The following is a 17,112-nucleotide window of genomic DNA, read 5'->3' as shown; positions in this document are numbered from 1 at the left end:
TGGCTCTGAGCACTATGGGACTTAACATCTCAGGTCATCAGCCCCTAGAACTTATAACTACTTAAACCTAACTAACCTAAGGACATCACACACATCCATGCCCGAGGCAGGATTTGAACCTGCGACCGTAGCGGTCGCGCGGTTCCAGGCTGTAGCGCCTAGAACCGTTCAGCCACCGCGGCCGGCGACAATGCAGCAACTCATTATCACAACCAGGTGCTATATGATGTAATTAATTGCCCAGGTAACTCATCTCACAAACATGCTAAAGTAACACATTATAAATTAGTTAAAATGCCACATATCAAGTAGTTCATGATGAATCAGCAAGCTCCAGACTGTTTTCTTCTTTTCCCCCTCTATTTTTATGATATACATAGGAAAATTGATACACCCTTATTGCTACACATTTCATTCACTTTTATGTGTTGTGTTAGAGTATGTAAAACTGAAGTAGAGTGGTCCATTGACATTGATGCAGATGAGTTAATGAAAAATCTGATTGTAATTATTTATGCTCACTTAGCTAAGTACTCTTACACCTGTATGGCCAATATCTTTCACAGTGACAGTGATTGAAGCAGGGAAGGAAGGTATGGAAAAGGCAGGACTATTAATCAACAGTCCATTACAGACAAAAGAAGCCCATATTGATCAAGGAAGGCACATAAAATCAGTTGCATCCAAATATTCACTCCAAGTGATTCAGAGAACATCTACATCTCCACCTTTACATTGCAACCCACTTTAAGCTGTTCAACAAAGGCTACTTTTGTGAGCTACTTGAGATATAATTGAAGTAATCAATTATCACCTATTGAAGAAAAGTTGATTGTGACACCTCTCAAGAGACTCTGTGATCCTTACCTAAACTGATATCACATAACTTCTATTTTTTTTAATCATACGGCATGTTTTTAACAACAGTACAACACTGCTGACTGCTTGCTGATTCCTAAGTACCGTACAATCCTTCTGGAATTGTATTTTAGGATACCTGTATGAAATCCATCTTAAGATGTTGAAACAAGTTGAATTCATTACCTCAGCTTTTGCTACCACACATGGGGTATCTATAACAACTGAAGATCGTATCAGGTTTCATGGGGATCTACTCCTTTGGCTAATTCCAAAACTGTGTCACATGTTGACAATGAAATATGCTCTGAAATACTGAAATTCAATGTAATTATGCTTTCAAGATTTCTTCCAACTAATGTTAGAGACCAAAAGATCATATTTTACACATACAACTGGAACCGAAATGCACTGGATGAATTAACATTAATAAAATATTAATCGCAATATTAAATATGCCTTGTTTTTGGAAATACTACAGACTCAATAAATCTAAGCCCAGCACAATTCCTTTAAAATGAAACACTTTACACATCTCTGGATGCCAAGATGGCCGCTGAGTGAGATCACAGGTATTTTCTTTGTCCGCTAAAAGAACTTATTTAAGAGGGAATAGTGTCAAATTTAAATTTTCTTTGTTTTTTATACTTGCTGTAGTGTCCGTTCTTGTCACACAACTGAATATTAGCGTCCCAACAGCACGTGTTCTTGAAAAAACTTGTTCTTTAGCTGAAGCCCCAATAATCGCGACATAACCGAAATTTTGCGTGACATAAACACGAAAAATTCTATTCAAGTTTTCTTGACAGTGCAAGATTCGTTTAAAAAAGACTGCAGCTAGTTTCATCAGTGTCTATTATCGCAATAAAATGTAATTAAACATTTCTAAATTGTATTTAACTAACACATTTCATACTGTTAACTAGTTAGATAGATTCGATCTAGGCCTAAATTTTCTGAGTTATAAACGTTTAAAAACCTGGCTAAACATGCCTGACAACATAAATTCTCTAAAAGCAAATTAATTACAAATTCATTCTTCTGTCATTGTATCTCTATAAATCAGCACAAAAAAAAAAAAAAAAAAACAACCACTGCACATAAGACCTTTGTGTCGTTTTTTGTTTACACTCAGCCAATCTGGTGTCCTTGGCAAATTTAAATCATTCTTTAAACTTAATTATTCTTTCAAAAATGACACCATGAGTGAGAAATGTGGGAGCTGTTATAGGGCAGTGAGTAGAGGGATTTGTTGCCAGTCTTGTAGGAAATATTTTCAATGGTGGGGTGCAGTGGGGAGAATGTTGGGAGAACAGAAGAGGCTCTCTCCCGGAACTGCAGAGTATGAGGTAGGAACATTTTCATTGGGAACAGGAATGGAAAATCTGTGTCCTTCAGACACAGTTGGAGGAAGCAAGGAAGGAACTCATAAGGATCAAGGGTGATAACGGGGAAGAGGGTGGTTGGGAACTGGCAGCTGGTAGGAGGATAGGAAGAAAGAGAATGCGATCTGACAGTTTTATCATCAACACCAAAAACAGGTATCAACACCAAAAACAGGTATCTACCACTGAGAGAGTTAAGTGTAAAAAAGCCTCAGGTAGAATGAGGAGCAGGAAATGTGCAGCACACTTCAACTGAGGCCGAGAAGCCTAGGAATGTACAGAGTGTTAGGAAGAAGAAAGTGCTGCTGCTAGGTGGTAGCCATGCGAGGTGTAGGCCCTCAGTTACAGGAAAGTTTAGGAGCAGTGTACCAGGCCACCAGTATCTTCAAGCCAAATGCAGGGCTAAGTCATGTAATAGAGGACCTAGGGTCCTTATGTAAGGACTTTACAAAAGAGGACCATGTAGTGATAAAGGGTGGGGTGGGAAACAGTTGGGACAGGGATGGGGCATTTGACATAGGTGGCAACCTGTACAAGATAGCTTCCCTGACTCATAGCACCAGCATACACTTTGTTCAGCTGTTCTGGCATCATGATCAACCACACCTTGATGGAGCTGTGAGGCGAATCAATGTGGGGTTAGGGATGGCTCTGAGGACAGCCAACTTGCTCATGTTTATCTGGTGCCCGACGGGACTATCAACAGATGAGGTTTCACTAGGCATGGACTACACCTAAACAGGACTGGGAAGGGAAGACTGGTACAGCTGATTCATGAAAGTATAGGGGATGGATCTCGGGCCACACATGGTCAAATACCTGTTGTCATAGATAGGAAAAGTAGGTCTTTTTTAGAATAGATCCATACAACAGGTTCCCCTGCCTAAAGAGTATCTCCAGCACTTTAAAAAATACTGAAACAATCACTCACAAGACAGATTTTAACACCTCAAATATCACATATACCAGATGTCACAAAGAAAAACAAACCATTGGAAAAAGTAACATGGGGCATTTCACAGACTTAATAATCCTCCATCAAAACATGCAATCAATAAAAAATAAAATACAACTATTAGAAGTTGAGCTACAATCTTTGAACTGCACAGTAGTTTGTATTACTGAGCACTGGTGTAGAGACACAGAAATCCAACATGTAGTATTATCATTGTATGAAAAGGCAAACACTTACTGCAGAACTACTTCAAGGGGAGGAGGATCATGCATTTATATCAAAAAATAAACACAATTCAAATCAAGACATGACCTCACTACCGTAAGTGAAGAAAAACACTTTGAAATATCAGCTATTGAATTAACAGGGCTTGATATCACCAAGAAATTAATCATTTTGTGTGTGTATAGATCTCCCAGTGGTAGTGTGGACACTTTTTTCAGTAAGTTAAAAGAAGTTCTAGATAAAGTCTCACGCACAAAGGTCAACATAATTCTGCGTAGGGCCATTAACATCAACACTAACATCATAAATGAGTCCAGCAGCACCTTCATGAACAGCCTTCAAAGTTTTGGCATGTCCCTGTTGGCCAATAGTGCAACAATGGTAACCACAATAACTTCATCAGTAATTGACCATGTGGCCACAAATATGGACAGGGAAAAATGTGATGTAGCTGTAAAAGATATCGAACTATCAGACCTTCTATATCAAATAACAACAGTAAAGTCAGGCAACGAATCATTCCTTAAACTACAATCCTACAAACGACATCTATCAGAAATCAAAATAAAAGATTTTTCAAAAGAACTGGAAAAACAAAGCAGGGATGAAGTGTATAAGGAAACTAATGTGAATATGAAATTCTCTAAATTCTCCACATTGTTTAGATTGAACTTTGAAAAGACATTTCCAAAAGTATGCTTGTCTGTATCAACATCTCACAAAAACAGACAGTTAACAGCAGGTATTAAGAAGTCCTCCGAAACACTTAAACACCTCAGTTCAATGAAAAAGATTTGCAATGATCCAGAATTCTTAAATTTCTATCATAGATACAAAAAGATCTATATGAAGATGCTGATTGCTGCAAATAAGTCATTTAATGACAAAATAATATAATATAATGTAGAGAATAAAAGCAAAACAGTCTGGGATGTTATAAAAAAGAAAGTGGGAAGAGGCAAACAAACGCAGAATAACATACTGCTAAGGGAGGGGGAAAGTTAATAAATGATTCACAGCACTTAGCAAACTACGTAGATGAGCATTTTTCAAGTATTGCAGAGAAGTTACAGCAAAAATTCCCCCAAACATATATAACACCATAAATAATGTTGCACTAAATACAATGATGTTACTTCCAACCACAGAGAATGAAGTCAGTAAAACAATTCAACAACTAAAAAATAAAGTCAGTAGGCTTAGATGAAGTACCAATGTGTGTACTGAAACAATGTATAGGGATTATACAAGGTCCCTTGACAAATATAATAAATGAATCCTTCACATCAGGGACATTTCCAGAGCAGTTAAAACAGGCAAGAGTTGTACCTTTGCTTAAGAAAGGTAATGAGAAGATATAGAAAATTACTGACCCATTTCCCTGCTCTCAGTATTCTCAAAAATAATAGAAGCAATTGCAAAAGAGAGATTAATGAATTACCTGAATAAATACAATCTTTTAAGCAAATCTCAGTTTGGTTTCCAAAGTGGCAAAAATACAGAGTCAGCCATAGTAGAATTCACAAAAACTGTACTTGATGCTCTTGATAAAGATGAGTGTGTCACAGGCATATTTTTTGATCTTTCTAAGGTGTTTGATACAGTCGACCACAAGATTCTATTAAATAAATTAGAAGCATCAGGAAGAAGAGGGGTAGCTAATGATTGGTTTCGATCATACCTACCAGATAGGGTACAAAGAGTAGAGATAACACATACTTCAAATAGATCTAAACATTTAGTAAAACACTTATCAGAACCAAAATACAATAATATAGGGGTTCCACATGGTAGCATATTAGGAACAATACTGCTCCTGATATACATCAGTGACTTTTCCAGTAGTGTTACTCATGGTGAAAAACCCTTTTCGCTGATGACAGCAATGTTATAGTCACTGAGAAAACATGAGAACTCCTTGCTGAGAAAGCAAATGAAACTCTCAAGGAAGTTTATGGTTGGTCAATAAGCAATAAAGTGACATTGAACATAAAGAAAACTAATGCCATGAATTTCAGTTTGAAGAGGAAAAATGACAACGTTAAATTAAATGTAGATGGCACCTTTATAGAATGTGTAAAAAATGCAAAACTTCTAGGAATAAATATTGATTCTCAGTTGAAGTGGTGTGAACGCACAAAAGTACTTGCAAACAGAATGTCATCAGCATGTTACGCCCTTAGAATCCTATCATCAGTGTGTAACATGCAGTGTCTTTTAGTTACATATTATTCATATGTCCACTCAATTCTTAGCTATGCCATTCTTTTTTGAGAATCAAATACACAAAATATGAACACAATTTTCAAGCGCCAGAAAAGAGTCATAAGAATAATAACCAAAAATACTAGTCAAGCTCATTGTAAAGATCTGTTCAGAACACTGGGGATTTTAACTGCACCATGTGAATAAAGTTACCAGTCATTTGTACACATCAAAAATAACATTAGTAATTACTGCACAAACAGCTCTGCCCATGGCCATGCAACAAGAGACAGACTCAACTTACATTCACCAAGAGAAAATAAACATAAAACTCAAAGCAGCATTTTCTACAGAGGAATAAAACTGTACAATAAATTACCAAAAGAGATTAAAGAAATTGCAAAAATACACTTATTTAAAAAGGCGGCTAAAAAGTACCTGTTGTGCAATACATTTTATACACTGAAGGATTACTTAGATAAAACAGAGTAGGGGTTTGATAAAAAATGTTATACAAAATAAGAATAATTATTATTATTATTATAAAATATCCAACATTCCATGTAACACCTTCACTTTATGTTTTTTTCCTTCTTTTATCCTTTCTAGAAATACTTACCCCCAAGCTATGCAAAGCACAATACTAACACCTCGTTCTCTTATTCATTATGGAGGGATGCTGACTCAGTTTTTCAGGATGACAAATGGGAAGTTGTGGTACAGAAAATGGCCCAGAGACCACCAGTGTGTGTGTGTGGTGTGTGTGTGTGTGTGTGTGTGTGTGTAGTGTTTGTAACAATGTATGTATAGTGAGTGCAGTGACTGATAGTGAGATGTGAGTGAACAATGTGGCATTACATTATTTAATAAGTTATTGTTTACCAGGAGAAAATGTAATGATTGTCTCTAACTAGAAGTCTGCAAACATATGTGAATACAAATTAGCTTATTTTAAATTGTTCTAAATTTGTAAATACTTTGACATGTCCAATATCCTTGTAAAAAGAGATCTGTGGATGAATAAAACTGCTGCTGCTGCTGCTGCTGCTATTTTGCCCAATTACTAAGCCACAGCAATGTGGTCTATCATGGAATCAATCAATCCTCCTTTCCCTTCCAAGGTTTTCCCATCATCGAGATTTTTCCCTTTCTTAACTGATTTCAACCTTCTCAGCCTGACACAATTCTCTTCTGCAGATGTCCTGTATATTCAAGTTTGCTTATATTTACACTGTTCCCATATCGTTTGCTTTCCAAGACTTCTTAGAAATATGTTAAGAGTCACTATCTCCAGATATTGGACATAGCGAACATTATACCACTCAGAAGAGCGATAATCCCCCCCCCCCCCCCCCCCATGGGAGCAATCTCCACGCCTCCACTACTACCATAATAATTAGCAACACAGTGTTCAACCTGTTCATTTTTCATCCTATCTATGCATTACAGTATTTGGTCATTACTGCAACATCATTTTCTTTCACTGCTTCTTCCAAAACTTCCTGAATCAACTTCCATCCTACATCTTCAACTGCAGATCCAAGCACATAATTGTAAACTGGGAAGATTTAGAATACCATATAGCATATCACCTACTGCTCTGCCCTTACCAACTGCTCACAACCTATAGACTAACCTCACATTTACGCTACAAAGAGTCGCAGATAGGCACAACAAAAAGACTGTCACAAATGTAGCTTTCGGTCATTAACGGCTTTGCCAACAATAGACTTACACACACACACACACACACACACACACACACACAACTGCAGTCTCAGGCAACTGAAACCACACAGCGAGCAGCAGCACCAGTGCATGATGGGAGTGGTAACTGGATGGGCATAAGGAGGAGGATGGGGTGGGGAGGGGGAGGGATAGTATGGTGGGGATGACAGACAGTGAAGTGCTGCAGGTTAGACGGAGGGCAGAGAAGAAGTGGGGAGGGGGGAGGGGGGGGGGGGAAGTACTGGAAAAGGAGAGCTGTAAAAATACAGAGTGTGATGGTGGAATGAAGGCTGTGTAGTGCTGGAATGGGAACAGGGAAGGGGCTGGACGGGTGAGGACATTATCTAATGAAGATCAAGCCCAGGAGGGTTAAGGGAATGTAGGATGCATTGCAGGGAGAGTCCCACCTGCACAATTCAGAAAAAGCTGGTGTTGGTGGGAAGGATACATATGGCACAGGCTGTGAAGCAGTCACTGAAGTGAAGGATGTCATGTTTGGCAGCATGTTCATCAATAGAGTGGTCCACTTGTTTCTTGGCCACAGTTTGCCAGTGGCCATTCATGCAGACAGACAGCTTGTTGGTTGTCATGCCCACATAGAATGCAGCACAGTGGTTGCAGCTTCGTTTGTAGATCACATGACGGGTTTCACACATAGCCCTGCCTTTGATGGGATAGGTGATGTTTGTGACTGGACTGGAGTAGGCGGTGGTGGGAGGACGTATGGGACAGGTCTTGCATCTAGGTATATTACAGGGGTATGAGCCATGAGGTAAGGGATTGGGAGCAGAGGTTGTGTAAGGATGGACGAGTATATTGTGTAGGTTCGGTGGGTGGTGAAATACCACTGTGGGAGGGGTGGGAAGGATAGTGGGCAGGACATTTCTCATTTCAGGGCATGACGAAAAGTAGTCAAAGTGGTCAAAACCTAGCAGAGAATGTAAGTCAGTCGCTCCAGTCCTGGGTGGTACTGAGTAACAAGGGAAATGTTCCTCTGTGGCCAGACGGTGGGACTTATGGAGGTGGTGGAAGACTGGAAATATACGACACGGGAGATTTGTTTTTGTACACAAGACCTGTCGCATACATCCTCCCACCACCACCTACTCCAGTCCAGTCACAAACATAACCTATCCCATCAAAGGCAGGGCTACCTGTGAAACCTGTCATGTGATCTACAAGCTAAGCTGCAACCACTGTGCTGCATTCTATGTGGGCATGACAGCCAACAAGCTGTCTGCATGAATGACCACTGGCAAACTGTGGCCAAGAAACAAGTGGACCACTCTATTGATGAACACGCTGCCAAACATGACATCCTTCACTTCAGTGACTGCTTCACAACCTGTGCCATATGTATCCTTCCCACCAACAACAGCATTTCTGAACTGCACAGATGGGAAACTCTCCCTCCAATACATCCTACATTCCCATAACCCTCCTGGCCTCAACCTTCGTTAGTCGCTCTCCTCACCCTTCCAGCCCCTTCCCTGTTCCCATTCTAGCACTATACAGCCTTCATTCCACTATCACACTCCATCCTTTTGCTTCTTTCCTTTTCCGGTACTCCCCCCCCCCCCCCCCCCCTCCTTTCCCTGCCCTCCGAGTAACCTGTAGCACTTCATTGTCCGCGACTCCCACAATACTATTCCTCCCCCTCCCTGCCCCAGCCTAATCCTTATGCCCACCCAGTCACCACTCCCATCATGCACTGGTGCTGCTGCTCGCTGTGTGGTTTCAGTTGCCTGAGAGTGCAAGTGTGTGTGTGTCTACTGTTGGCGAAGGCATGAATGGCCGAAAGCTATATTTGTGATAGTCTTTTTGTCGTGCCTATCTGTGACTCAGCATCTCCACTACATGGTGAGTATAAACTTTCCTTTTCATAACATTGTTACATTCCATCCTGGATTTTCCATTGTTTGATTTACAGTATAAAGTTCAGTTTTCTTGTATCCATTATTTGTGATTACTGAAACAGAGCTTGGAAACTTACAGCTGTATTTACAAACACTGCGTATTAAATTAAACTGGGCAGCCAGACCACATGGGATTCTACTGTCAGAGAAATCTTTCCATGACAACATGACAAGCAGTTTTCAAGAGCTTTGCTCAGTAGACGCGTATGAATAGTTCAAAAAATTACTTCCCTTTATCAAATAAATTATATTTCTCTTCCAAATCTCTGAGTTTTTTATGAGAAGAACTGTTTTCATTTGGAGGAATTCGTTCTGCAAATTAAAAGTAAGTGGACTCACATTTTCCACCAACAATGATGAAGAAATCATTGTTACTAGTGAATCATCGTTTCTTTTCTTTTGCCAGTTCACACGCTTTTTAAACACTTTTGCCCTAGCTCTAGGCATTTCCACTGCGGAAAATGAAGCACAAAATACGAAAAAACTCAACACAACAACAAGCAATCCAAAGTCAAAAAATCAAAGAGTAACTTCATGAAAGAAGAGACAAACAATTTCACACAAGTGGTGTATAAAGAGCCGCTTGAAAGTGGGATATTTGAATTCAAGTCACATGGATATACTGCCAAAAAGTTTATGGTCAGCCATGACAGAGACATATCAAAAAAGCACAAAACCCAATCTCACAAATCTATAAAAATAAAATATGTATAATTCTTGAAGAGCCATGTACAATGTGTCATTTGAAAGAGGAAACTTGGTGGAATCTAATAAACCAATAAAACGAAAATCAATTTTTTCACCCAAAATCCAATTCCGTGTCCTCTCAATCCCATTATGAAGTACATATTTGTACTTTGTTCTTGTGACCTGACAGCCATTGAAACTGGTGGGAACAGGCAAACCAGAGGCAGTTCTGATTGAGTCAATTTTGAGATAAGCTGTTAAGACTTTCAGTACTTTTTTTGTGTGGAGGCCTGTAAAAATTAAATGGGCAGCCATGAAAAACCAATATCATGGAATGGACTACAAGAAGTGTAATTCATCATTGTTACTGATGAAATCCATAAGATGGATTTGTCGTGTAATTCGTGCGTGTGTGTGTGTGTGGGGGGGGGTTAGAATTTAATTGCTTTTAGACCTTAAGTGATAGGTGAAGCCACACATTATCATTTCTTCCTCTCATCATCCAGGAAGATTGACTCTAGAAATAGTCAAAAGAAGGTATTGTTAACTACCTCTTTCATGAAATAAATTTCCTTATGATTTTCCTATGCAATTTCAGCCTGGCATCTCTTGTTAGTGACAGGGACTAATTTTATGTCTCGCTGCAGTTTACGTTGTTCTGAATGCATAATATTACATACTTTATAGTTGTTGCTGTTTCCACTGATCATCAACTGAGTAATCTAACAATAATGGGACTTCCAACATACTTAAGCACAACCTCTAGAAAACTCGGCAGGGTGGCTGCATTTGAAACCTGTTCTTCTCAAGTAAATGGCTAATGTTTTACCACTGTGCCACCTCATACAATGAAAGTAGGATGTGACACACTAACAGCTTTAAGATGTGTCAACTGAGATCAGTTTGTGTCAGGCTGCAGTAAGGCTACTGTGCCTTTTAAAAAATCATCACATCATTTAGGGTACAGAAAGTGGCTTAGAGTAGATGGTAAAACTCTAGTACTGAATCATCATACTGTTGAAATAGTCCAACATGAAGAGGAAGTCTCACAGAGGGTGAATGTAAGAAAGACCACATTACTAGCCTCTAGACCTTCAAATGGATACAACGAAATTTTGGCAGTGGAGAGACCCATTGAGTTGACATGTACTTGCCTCTTCTACTTCAGATATAGTTGCTCTGTCAATGCTTGATAAGTAACATCCAGGAAGAGGGATAAAAGCAACATATACTCAAATTCATTAAATGAAGAGGGAATATGGTGACAAATCTACCCCAATGTGTGAAGCAAACTTTGCTGAAAGGCTTGGCACTTACTGTGATTATAAACTGCAGTCAGCTGCAACAGCAGCACCCATGAAATCTCTAGACAGACATCTGAGGCGTCTTTAACAGCACACAACAGGTGACTGATGTTATGCCCTGATCTATATGAAACACCCTGCAAAAATTTAACTTCCATTCTGTCACTTATTATTCCTTTCACCTCTAACAATGTTTGTTAACATGGAAAATTTCAAACTGCATCACGGTTAAGAGAACATGAAAAATTGAAAGGTTCCCCTATTACTCACTGGGTAAGTTAGTTCAAAGGTTGGAGGACGGCAAGGCCATACCATGTCCAATAGAAGCATGCCTAGCAAAACACAGTGGCATTCAGACTTGTTTTACATTCTTTTCAATCATCCTTCCCAGACCCCTCAACAAGGTCTGAAACAAGGGAATGTACTGCTTTTAATACATATATATCAACAAAAGTTTCACATCACCCCTTTAATTTGAAATCCATGGCACAGAAAACAAAAATTGGCTCTTGAAGTGTGTGTTTATATTCATTTTCAATGTGTCCAGATGACAAAAAAGTGTAATGACAAATGTATATGTTTCCCATTCAGGCAGGGGGTTGGGGCGGAGGTTCGCAGCACTCCTGGACAATGTCAATAGGTCGTGAAACTTCCCCTTGTTCAGATGCAAGCTTGAATTTGTCATGGCATACCGTCAATGAAATCATAAAGCCAGCTTTGTACCAAATTGTCCCACCCTTCAATGGCAATTGTTCATAAATCACGTGTCCATTCTGGATGACTTCTTGCCCAGTGTACAAATGTAGCTCATTTCAATCAATCCCCTATATGTTTGATTGGGTTCACATCTAGGGAATAGGCAGGGCACCCCATTCTGGTGATCCTAGCATGCTGAAGAAAAGTATTCATGAGAACACCATGATGAGCATTTGACTTATCATCCATCAAGATAAAATTGTCACCAAAATGTTGGTGATACAGTTCCACTATTGGCTGTAAAATCTCATCTGCCTGCTACAGAGCAGCAAGACTGCCCTCAAAAACTGGAAGAGGTGTACGGCGGCTCCATGTAATGCCACCACAGAACATTACACCACCACTACCACCACCATCACCACCACAACCTCCATGTTGCACATGTGGGGCACAGTGTTGGAGGTGTTCAATGTTAGCAGGCTGTCTCCAAACACACTGTCTGTGATTATCAGGGTACAAACAGACCAAGATTTTCTATAAACAACACCTGACACCTTACCTCAGGTGTCCATTCAGATGACTTCTTGCCCATTTGTAACGGAATCCACAGTGCTGTGGTGTACAATGTGGCATTCATCCTGATCAGTGGGAATGGAGATTCACGTCATGTGAGCATCTCCTAGCAGTTTGATGTGATAAATAACATCCTGTAGCCATTTCAAATGCCAAATTCAGTTCTGGAGCACTCAGCCCAAAGCTTTTTCAACTCAAAAGTAGTAGACATTAATCATCCCATGCTCCTGACAAAAAGGATGGCCTGTGCAGTGTAAGTTCTCAACACTACCTGTCAACTGGAACTGATACCATATCTGCAACACACCACTTCCGTTCCAGTCCACACACTGAGCAGCTTTCCTGACCAACAAGCCTTAGACAACGTGTTGATGTCGACCTGAACATTGGTCACAACTGTCCTTCATTGCATGGTGGATGTTCACTCTACTGTACAGCAGACTTCTATAATGGCTCCCTAATGATGCTTTATTTTCAACTGAAACTCTGCAGCCCATTTGAGTGGAGTGTTCAACCCATAGGTAACGCTCATGATAACTGTGTATATGTTTATAAACAACATCAGGGGTGACTTTCAAACTAGTACATGAACAGTCGCAATAACAAAAGACTTGCACAATATATTTGGGTGATGTGCACTGGGACAGCAATGAAATGAAAGAAAACATGTGAGAACTAGAGATTTCACAACTGCAATCAGAAATAAAGATACAAAATTATTGGCGCACTGTTCATTATGCAGTGAAACTTCTCAATTGTGTTTACCTCATATGTGGAAATGCCTCCTTCCACATTCGGCATTCATCAATAATTTCCTTGCTAGGTGGCATTTCCAAAGGTTCATCGTATAAGATGCATTCAATATCATCCATGAGTTTCTGAATTCTTTCTGTTGTAGCCGATTCAAATTCCTGCTGGAAACCCAAATTAATGTAATATAAAAAATAACAACAACAACAACAACAACATTTACCAGGTAAAGAAAATTCAAATGAGAATAGCTGATTTAAAGTAACATTTCTCAATGAAACAGGAAACAATGTAAATTGAACAAAATGGTCTATATGAGACGTGATGGTTAAAGATGACAGTGAGTATTGCAAGAGAACAGTCACCAGCCCCTCCATCCTCCCAGTACACAGCTAATAATAATAAAGCAGGAGGAAAAAAGTGTGGATGTTCTCTTCATCATGGTCTAGGTGTCATGAAAAATTAGTGCAACAATAGAAGATAGTACACTAGTACAAGCAACACTAATTTGTTGAGGCTAAAGAAAGAGTGAAAGGCCAAAAAGGTGGTAGTGTTTGAAACAGTTCAGTGAGGATACAGATTAGCTGGTTGCCAAACCACACTGATATTGCAGGGACAGACAGTACCACACACCGACTTGACAATCGAGTGTGTGTAATAATCTCTTGCAATCATATATGCAAATTGTTTTTGATTGTTATGCAAATTGTTTTTGATTGTTTTCCTAAACAGTTGTGTTGATGGCAATGTTATAAGTGAGTCATAAGCAAAGACAGTCACAGCATAAATGCAAAGATTTGTAGGAGATACAAAAGGTTAAATGCTAAGACAGCTAAAGTGCTTTTCAGGGGAAGAACCTGGCTGGAGGCCACACCCAGAAAATTGACATAGCACTAAAGGAGTCATTACAGTACACAGTGAAAGCCAGTTTCTTTAATAAATAGCACAATTTGGCAGGCAGTTTTGTAGGGTGAGTAAGTAATTCTGATGCATCATCCTTCAAGGTGAGAGCAAAATCAGTCGAAGTGTGAATAGTATAGTTAAGGATGTGATTGTCATGTAGCAAATAGATGTTCCAGGCAGGAAAGCTGGTTGACTATGTGTATACCAAGTCAGCATTAAGTCTCTATTACAGCAATGAATACATCTAAACTGGCAAAGAAAGCAGTCAATTCTGTTAAGATGCAAAGAATACTTATACAGACATGCCAACTTTCAAAAGTGAAAAATCGGGAGAATTTTAACGGTGTACTATTGTGAATTACAACACATCCCTGGCGATTAAAGTTGCAATAATTCAATAACTGTAACAATTCAATTACATTTGCTTTATTATTTACATGTAAATACTAAATAATGGACATACTTGAGCCTTCAGACTGTATAATTTATCATTCAACATGCTGAACAATATGAATGATGAGCTCTGCAGGTTTCTTTGGATTCACACACATTCAAATGAAGCACTCTTGAGAGAACTACAGTTCGAAATTACGATCCAAGGAAACAAATTAACGTATATTAGATTTCTGTTTTGACATTAGCACAGTTTTTGCATGAATAAATCATTCTTAAATGATCACGAAGCACGAGCTACGCCTACTGCCACTCCCAACAGCCACCGCACCAATCTACCAAGTTAACATAGACAAGTAGCAGCTATACCTTGTCATCCACCAACATATCGAAGGTGCAGGATTTGCACATAGTAAGTAAAGTATTGAAACTGCTCTGAAAATCGGGAGAGCGGTCTTCACTGTCGGGAAATCGGGAGGAAGAAGGAAAAATCAGGAGTCTCCCGCTTAAATCAGAAGAGTTGGCACGTCTGCATATACTCTTTCTAAATGAGCTTTCAAAGATGAAGTTGTTGCTGCAACAAGCTGAGTTTTATGGCAACTGGTAATAAAGTTGTCTGCAATAGTAAAGCACTAATCAATAAAAGTACCTAATTCACGATACCAGACAACTACAAGTGAGATACCTATGGGCAGAAACTACAATCCGTCTTTTTGTAATTATAATAGCGAGACACAGATAACGAATAAAATAACCAATTCCCAGACAGATCTTAAATGGAAACAAACACGTTAGACTAAGGCATTCTTAACACATGAGACTATAGAATTGTTAATTTCACATAAATCAGTGTTAATTATGCCAATACAATTAAGAAGAATGGTATAGGGCACAATAATTCAAATGCCACCACATGAAAGGAAATGTAAAATCATTTGTTGCATTTATGTTGTGCATAAAATTTAAGGACATTTCTTTTGCTTATCAAAGTATGCATCATATACTAGTACTTTAATTAACCATTTATGTAAGAAACAATGAAGCAACAGTATGTATGAGGTACACATTTAATCTAAATCCTTTGTAATTTTAATACCATACATTTTATAATTGTGCTAGTGTGTCTGAAATGACAGATGTGGGTCAAGTGATGCAAGAAAATCAACCACTGGTTTATAATGCAGACAAGAGGATGGGGACAATCAAGATTTTCCTGTTGTCAGATGCAGAAACTTTGTCAAGTTTGGGTTTGGGTGACAAAACAGCTGCATACTTTACTTGGAATTGTAAATTTTTTTTTTGTCAACTCAATATTAGGACTGATATTAATTACGCGAATTGTCTGATTTGGTCAAATTATGGTGCATAGAGAGTTGGACTTATAATAATTCTGGCAAAAGTTATGGGACTTTATTTCTTTTACATGTGAGGTTACTAGTAATTTACTGAACACCAGTAAGGTGCAGTGACACGGAAGAGGATAGGCTTGATTCTTGCTACTTACACTCTCAATAAGTTGGTATACAAAACTGACTCATCTGAAGTATGTTATGTAATAATTACTATTAAAAACAGTCTTGATCACAATTTATTTAATAAGGTGACCGGTTTCGACCACTACTGTGGTCATCTTCAGACCATTGAGTAGGAACCTCTTTGTTGGAGAATCTCCAACAAAGAGGTTCCTACTCAATGGTCTGAAGATGACCACAGTAGTGGTCGAAACCGGTCACCTTATTAAATAAATTGTGGTCAAGACTGTTTTTAATAGTAATTATTTATAAGACATTGATCACTGCTGTTCCCATAATGCATTCAAAAGTAATATGTTATGTAAGACTGTTTACACGTTTTCGGTTAAAAATTAACTGGGTTTTATAGACCTCTACACATCTTGTGTATGAAAAATTATTAAAAACATGAGTATGGAAGAGATTGCTACTCCCCACATACAGAAGGCATGGAACAGCACACACACTGAATTGCAGACTGTTAAACGGTTTCATCAGACAGACAAAGAAAAAAAACTGCACATACACATGCACACATGCATGCACACTGCTATCTCCAGGTGTTGTGACCCAACTGGGTCTAGCAGCCATTATTTGAGGATACAGATGATGCAGGAAGGGGAAGGAATAACTGGGTTTTGTGTGTGTGTGTGTGTGTGTGTGTGTGTGTGTGTGTGTGTGTGAGTGTGAGTGAGAGAGAGAGAGAGAGAGAGAGAGAGAGAGAGAGAGAGAGAGAGAGAGTTGGAGGGGAGGGGGAGAGGCTGGAGGAGATCAGGGAAGAGGATAGAGACATGTGGAGAACAGGAACTACGGAAGGTTGTGACTGTGTGATTTCAGCAATGAAAGGTATGAGGCCTCCTGTGTGGATGGGTTTTACGAAGCATATACAAAGTGAGAGTCATGTGAGCTGTGGGGGTTAGGAGGGAGACAGACTCAGAGAAGAGATTCCAGGATGGATCTACAATAAACTCAACCATCCATTGTTAATGGACACTGCATCCATATAGAAAGAATCTCTGCCCT

The 17,112-nt window shown here is 39.1% G+C and overlaps 1 protein-coding gene across 4 annotated transcripts in view; it reads right to left on the bottom strand.

Moving 5' to 3' along the window:
• The window catches only part of LOC124716288, a 125,902-nt gene that overhangs the window by 27,421 nt on the left and 81,369 nt on the right, over window positions 1–17,112 (bottom strand). For 3 of the 4 annotated variants that reach the window (XM_047243165.1, XM_047243193.1, XM_047243182.1), the window contains one exon: window positions 13,298–13,446. In XM_047243165.1, coding sequence (XP_047099121.1) covers window positions 13,298–13,446 — 149 coding nt within the window. The remainder of the gene's footprint in view (window positions 1–13,297; window positions 13,447–17,112) is intronic. The other variant, XM_047243174.1, reaches the window with a different exon arrangement.

This window comes from Schistocerca piceifrons, chromosome 1 (genome assembly GCF_021461385.2).
Source record: "Schistocerca piceifrons isolate TAMUIC-IGC-003096 chromosome 1, iqSchPice1.1, whole genome shotgun sequence".
Lineage (NCBI taxonomy): Eukaryota > Metazoa > Arthropoda > Insecta > Orthoptera > Acrididae > Schistocerca > Schistocerca piceifrons.
Note: the sequence above shows the minus strand (reverse complement) of the source record. Positions and strands in the feature narration are given on the sequence as shown.